Here is a 7,142-nt window from a genome sequence, read left to right as displayed (position 1 = left end):
ATACCGGAGGCATTTATTGTTGCCGGGGACTTTAACAAGGCTGGCATGAATCCCACATTTCCACTACCAGTTTGACTTTGTAACAGAGCAGGACCCCGCCCCGACACTGACTCCTCAGACCACCAACTTCAGTATTTGTTACGCTAATTCCTGCATACAAGCTGATCAGAGAAAGACCTATTGAGAAGCAGATGAGAGCGTGAACATCAACAAATGTGCAGTGCACGTCAGCACCAAGAAAATCATTTGCACCCATGCCAACCAAAAACTCTTGATGACAGCAGACACACGCAAATTGCTAAAAGCAAGGAACTTGTCCTGTAAGTCTTAAATTTAAGGGACTTGTTTTTAGATTCAGCTGAAGAAATAGTTCATTTATTTATAAAAGACCAGACAAAACAACATGTCCTGAATTACGTTTATTCAAAAATATTAATACTTGCATTTAAAGTATGTAAAGTATGTATGTACATATGTATAGTCTGTTGAGTAAGTACAGGTAGTCCCCGGTTCACGAATGAGTTCCATTCCTGCGCTAACGATGTAACCCGGATTTCCGCGTAAATCGGGATCGAGGGGCATTCAAAAAGTAGTGCACTAAAGTGCATTGTTCGTACAGGATTTTACCATTGTTGTTTATATTTGGCACAAACATGATAGGACACATCTTTTTGCGATTGTTATATGTGTTTTTCTTATTTTCAGATTTTTAAAGCTTAAACTAGCTTCCAAAATGGTTGCCCCTCTTGAAGCTCGTCAGAAACAAAGAGCTGTAATCGAATTCCTTTTTGCAGAGGGAGAAACCCCTCTGAGGAGTCACAATCGGCTGGAAAATGTCTACAAGGATGAAACTAAAGCGGCTGCGCGATGTCTGTAAACAGGGGTTTCCAGGGTAAAATGGACAAATTAAAAATAGTTTGGGGACTTAATGCACCATGAATCTGCTATGGCAGCATACAGACATATTGTTCTATCAAACACAACAGTTCTTTTGGCTTAAAATACAGCAGTTTATTTTAAAGAGGGGTGCAAGAGCAGAAACTGATTTTTCAGCCTTGTCTGTATTTTCCACCATATGTGTATATATATATATATATATATATATATATATATGTATATACACATCCACCCCCACACACACATATATATATATAAAGTAGCTTGTGAGACACATTCTTGCTGAGCTTTGTAGCCCCCCATTTTTATAGCATAATTACCCTTGATTGAATGTCTCACTTTACCTCTTGAAACCCTGTTATGCATATGCTCAGAATAAGACAATTATTTTAAACAGAAAGGAGATCATGTAGTACAACTTTTATCTTATGTACACTGAGAAAATAAGTCAATACCTATTATTAATGAATATGTAGCAGAAAATCAGAAAAGTAAAGTTTTATTTTCCAAGAATTTTGAAGCCCAAATGCCTTTCAATTCTGGAGTCTTCTTCTCGAGTCACTACGTATTATCAGATTATTCCAGTCAGTTGTTGGATGCATTTTCTGGCACTCTGGAATGACACATAATGACAAATTACTATTCAACCATTTTTATTTTGTGTTGTAATATAATTCAACAAAGAAATAGCCCCATGATTCCTATTTGCCTCTGTAGAAATTGAACTACAACCTACCTCTCCTTATAAAAGAGGCCTAAACTCTAATTTTAGTAACTTGTGCCGCATCTCAAATTCTCTCGTTCCTGTGACCTAATCTGTAGTTTGTATGGCAACTAGAGACCCCTTCTACTCCACGGCCCCAAGAGCACATGATTTGGAATCACCTGACAGATTGGACGTCACCTTGAATGAATCAGTGATGACACACGTGTTCATGTGCATAAATGACTGTTTATAGTAATGAGAGGCCTATTTAAGGCCTAAATTAACTCTCTTTGTAGATGTCGGATTTTATATTAAAATCTCCTGTTTCAAGTCATGAAACCCTCCCCTTAAATAATACGTTTGGAAGACAAATTGACTTCTTAAAGTTTAAACTTTACTAAAAGTATTCATACAGGGTCTCCACTAAATCAATTTACAGTTTTTTAATTACAAGACTATTAATGAAATATTTCATCAGATGTGTTGCATGCCCTTAGTTTTTAATCATAATGTAGACATGAAAAATTAACAACGATTACAGGTGCAATACACAAGAGGGTGAGAAAAAGAATACTGTTGTAATGTATTTGGGGGGTGAAAAAGATCGCATCTCCTCATTTAGTAATGATTTCCACATGTGTCTTTTAATTTCCTTTTGCATTGAATTTTCTAATTTGTAATTTTACCTGATGGATATCCTATTTTAGAATATCAAATCATTTTTTATTTACCTACATTACATGACACCTTGACGTAACTTGCAGAAATGTTCTGTACGTATTACGAAACTGGTGTTGTAACAGAGTTCACAGAAAGTAATACGTCACATCCGGTTCGGTTGCATCTCATTGCCGATCCCCTCATTTCTCTTCTACCGCCATTTTCATAAGCCAAACAAACGATCTGTCGTTCACGTACAAAATAAAAGTACAAACAGATTACATCTACAGCCGTATTTATGAATTCAATTACCGATAACGTGTAATTCTAATATCCAATACATGAAGCCAGACAAGAAACATTGTAATTGAAAATGAGACGCAGCCTGAAGAAGGTGGGAGACGAAACCCCCTTCACATGAGCTGGTGACGTCATAAGCCGGCAAACGTAAGAGGAGTGACCTTCTGTGCGACCGCCACAACGAGTCCGTTTCGCCTATCGAAGAGGAACCAGAAAATAGCCATTTTAATTCACTAGTTTATAAACTACAGGTAAGTACAACATGTAACATTTGGATATGTTAATCTAAAGCTTCTTTAATTATATTGAAAACTGTAGCGAATGGGCGTCAGCTGCCACGTTGAGGGCACATTTCGAAAGGTTTCTTTAGTATTTCCTATGTTAAATTGTGCTCACTTACTGCTTTAATTATTGAAGTCGAAGAGTTTAATTCAGGTTGACTTTCCTTACAAATGTCGTGAGTTTGTACCTAAATCGATAACCGTGTAGCCGACCTCCTTCAAGCATCCTCGAGAGCCAACCGTCTTTGCCTGGCTTTTTCGACTTCACGCCTTGGAGGGAAACGAAAAATACCCCAAGACGATTAGCTTGAATGTAAAAATCGCAGTAGAAAAAAAAAAAAAAAGTCTTGAGTAATAACAGGTCCAATTCATCGGGCGCCATGTTAACGGACATCCTTGACCGAACCGACCTACCCGTTAGCTCACTGGCTTTCTATAATCTTTCTTTTATACAGTTAAATGCTAATTGCGAGTGTAATTTAAACACTGCTAGTCATTCATTGATTAAACCAGACCCTAAGAACATTACTTGTTCCTATTAACGCATTAAAGCTGCCCACCTACTAGCCCAGTAATACATTCCTTACCACTGGGAGGCTAATGCTAACTATCGTGGGTAAATGCTAAAGGTAAGCTAACGCACTTCAACGGCGTTTCCATGTTTTTTTTTTTTTTTTTTGGTCACACTTTGGCCCCGAATGGCCTCCAGTGGTACGTTGCCTCGGATGGTGACGTAACGTTTATACTAAATAGTGATTGTAATATGAGCCTGAATGTCAGTGGTTACCTTAAACGACCTTCACTCACTGTAGTAATGTAAAGGACAGTAGGACTTCCGTGCTTTCCCAGCTGAATTCGTATCATTATTGTGCGAATAGTCTTCAGTTAAATAATTGTGGTGCTGCGATATTTGAGTGAACTATTTACCTATTTTGCTTTGACTTGAGCACAAGTTTTACAATTATTTTTTATTTTTTTGCCTCTCTCCCCTTCCAGCAGACTATGGGCGACATTGCAAAAGGCAAGAAGGCATTTGTGCAGAAGTGCGCCCAGTGCCACACAGTAGAGGAAGGTGGCAAGCACAAGGTGGGCCCCAACCTGTGGGGTCTGTTCGGCCGCAAGACGGGCCAAGCGGAGGGCTACTCGTACACTGATGCCAACAAGAGCAAAGGTTAGTCTGATAGAAGTTCAACAATTGTGCGTGTGACTTTGAGTTTACAACCCAGTTGATGATGTCTCAAGGTGAAAAGTTGCTCAGGGTTATGTCGCTGCTGTAAGAAAGGAACGCCATCAAATATCGAGGACTGCCCGTGTATTTTAAGATTGCTCACTGTGGAAGTCAAGTCACAGCCGAGTTGACATACAAAACAATCTCTGGTGCCATTGACAACGATACGCCTCCAATCCATTTGAGCCCTAACAGTTCAAATGGATTGGATGTCTGTTGTTGTTAACTCACTGGCTGCCGTTGACATTGCTTGATGTCCAATCCATTTTGACTGGGAGAGGCTGGCAGTTAATGATCGCTGCTAAGTCTCCCAGTCCAAGTGGATTGGACATCTAGTGCCATCAATGTCACTGAAAAATGAGCATTCACAACTTGTCCTCCCAGATTAAATTGATTTGACTTCCGTCAATGGCAGGCAATGGATTCCAGAGTCCTTAACAGAACGAAGACTGTAACTGGATAGCAGGAGTGTAACAATACATCGATTGGCGTAGAAGCAATCCGATGAAAACACAAAATGTCGATCACCATATTTTAGATTAAGCAGTTTTGTTTGAGAGTGGTTTTCATTGAAACTTTTCAGCAATAAAATTGTAAGAAATTGCTTTTTATTTTGTATTGCTTTAAGTTTAATATAGGTAGCTGTTTCCATTATCCCTAGTGATTCGCAAATGGAAATTTTGTTCAATCTCAATGTTTATACGCATTCGTGAGGTTTTTCAAAATATCGCAAGAGTGCAATGGAAACTTTAAAATTTACACGACTTAGTCACATGATTACTTCTCCACACGCAAGAGTTTTCAGGCGTCCATCTTCCTTCAGTAAAATCTCACGAGATGACTAATGACATTTAGATCTAGGGCTGCAGCTATCGATTATTTTAGTAGTTGATTAATTGATGAACTAGTTTGTTGAATAATCGAGTAATCGGATAAGTAACATGAAAAATTAAAATACTTGAGCTGAACCTCAAACGGTATAAAAAAAAAATAAGGATCTATGTACAACAAAAGAGCAATTGGCTAACTTACATAGCAAAAGTCCGCTAGCTCAAATGCTATCAAACGTTAACTTTTTTTTTAACAATGCTCTTAACAAATGGTTCAGACACATATTCCCACAAAAAAGGGCTAAATGTACCCATAAACTAAATCATGAATGCATTAAAAAAAACATTAGCCCAAACAAAAACTTAGCTTATGTTGGTCTTAACATGGAGCAGCTGGATTCAGCCATGTGAAGTGGGGCAGACTAGAGGACAGTGTATCCACTCAAATCAATAAAACTAATTGCAAACACTTTCAAAATAAATCATGACAACGCCACAATAATTAAACGAATACTCGAAGCAGCAAAATTTAATTCGAATCTTTTTTTTTATTCTAATCGAATACTCGAGTTAATCGATTAATCGTTGCAGCACTATTTAGATCTAAAAACAATTTTGGGGGGGGGTGGACACCCACATAAGTTGCAATTATACTTTGAAAAAGTGTTTAAAATGGCCAAGTCATAACAAAAAAAAAAAAAAACTAAAAATGCTTCTTGCCGGCTGTTTATTCATTCCTCAATCAGGTTTGGTTTTAGACCGTGTTAATGGGATAAATGCACTCGTCATCACACTTAAAAGTCAGAATAATCTTCCAATCGGGCGGTTTACTTTTTCATGAAGGTGCAGAATCAAGACAATTACAGTCTTGTTGTGTTTGTGTGTATTATAGGGAGGATTAGTTTAAATTCTCCTGCCCCATTAATCTGCTGTCTTGTGTTGTCAGGTATTGTGTGGGGTGAGGACACCTTGATGGTGTACCTGGAGAATCCAAAGAAGTACATCCCAGGCACCAAGATGATCTTTGCCGGCATCAAGAAGAAAGGCGAGCGCCAGGACCTGATAGCTTACCTCAAATCGGCGACATCATGAAGGCCTCGTGTACGCACGCATATTTAACGTTTTAGTTCCGTTTTATTTTTGTGTTTTAAATCCACGCGCTATAAATGTCTTGTGTTGAGCTATTTGTACAGATGCTGATAAGAGAGAGGGAGGCGCATACAACTTCTTTTTGGCTCTCGTGCATGTGGCCGATGCAATATTTGGAAATAACGTTATATATGTTTAAATCATTTAATGATTGAACATCAACATCGTTGTAGAGTTGAAGTCATTTGGTGCTTGCCAATGACAGAAACTTCTCTGTACTTGGTTGTTAACATTTATTAATATAAAAAGGCAGCTCCTTTTGTCCGCTGAGGTCCAAATGGTGCAAAGTGAGATGCGCTGAAATGAAGAACTTAAAAAAAGCACGCAGAATGAAGGAGGCATGAATTGTTATTTACCTGGTTTCACAGGCTGGAAAGAGTTTTAACTTATTTTACTGCCATGTATGTGACAGTGTCTGTCAAATGTTCACAAGGGGCTGCCGAACACGCAATAAAATACTGTATGAAAATCATCTCATTTCTTTGTGTCCAATTTGGCAACACGATGGATTATCCATTAAACACAATCGTCTATTAATGAAACCTTTTCTGATGTCTATTTCTAAGAGTAAGATGAGCCGATTCATCTATTGCTAGGAGTAATTGGGAAGAGAAAAGGTAACTAGTTGACTTGCCAGCAGTCACGTGCACATGTGCAACATGAACTTTGAATTGCGCTTCACATTCTCAGCTGTTATCTAATCGCTCACTTGTCACCAGCTCTTTCCAAGAACGGAAGCCACTCAGGTGCTGCCCTGAAAGACAAAATGATAGCTATGAGACAATTTTTACAAAAAGCTGTCCCTTTTCATATCTGCTCCAAAATATAAGAAAAGCAGTCAGTCAATAAGATGTTATTTTCTAGATTTGCTTGAAATTAAATGCATTTTAATTTGCGAATCTCATTCAATAATTGGTTAAGGAAATATGTCCAAACGATGGCCCACTAGCCTGCTTTTATTGTCCCTCAGCAACGTATGAAAATATCATTGAATCGGCCCTAAAAGCTTAAAATCGGCCTACATTATGTTGCACTTCTCAGTTGTAACACTAGATAGAGCTAGTCACTTAGTGACTCCCCATAAGTTCAGG

At 38.3% G+C, this 7,142-nt stretch overlaps 1 protein-coding gene across 2 annotated transcripts; it reads left to right on the top strand.

Annotated features, from left to right (window-relative positions):
• The first annotated feature begins 2,646 nt into the window (after positions 1-2,646).
• LOC130922526 (cytochrome c) lies at positions 2,647-6,523 on the top strand. Of its 2 annotated transcripts, none has more exons than XM_057847312.1 (3): positions 2,647-2,814; positions 3,841-4,015; positions 5,849-6,523. In XM_057847312.1, the coding sequence occupies exons 2-3, from the start codon at positions 3,847-3,849 to the stop codon at positions 5,992-5,994; spliced, it is 315 nt and encodes a 104-aa protein (XP_057703295.1). In that variant the 5' UTR covers positions 2,647-2,814; positions 3,841-3,846; the 3' UTR covers positions 5,995-6,523. The 2 variants fall into 2 exon arrangements, with proteins under 2 accessions (XP_057703295.1, XP_057703297.1); XM_057847314.1 differs by having other exon boundaries at positions 2,653-2,814; positions 3,844-4,015.
• Positions 6,524-7,142: the final 619 nt, after the last annotated feature.

Source organism: Corythoichthys intestinalis, chromosome 10, assembly GCF_030265065.1.
Source record: "Corythoichthys intestinalis isolate RoL2023-P3 chromosome 10, ASM3026506v1, whole genome shotgun sequence".
NCBI classification, from domain to species: Eukaryota; Metazoa; Chordata; class Actinopteri; order Syngnathiformes; family Syngnathidae; genus Corythoichthys; species Corythoichthys intestinalis.
The sequence above is the reverse complement of the archived record's forward strand: the minus strand, read 5'-3'. Positions and strand labels throughout refer to the sequence as shown.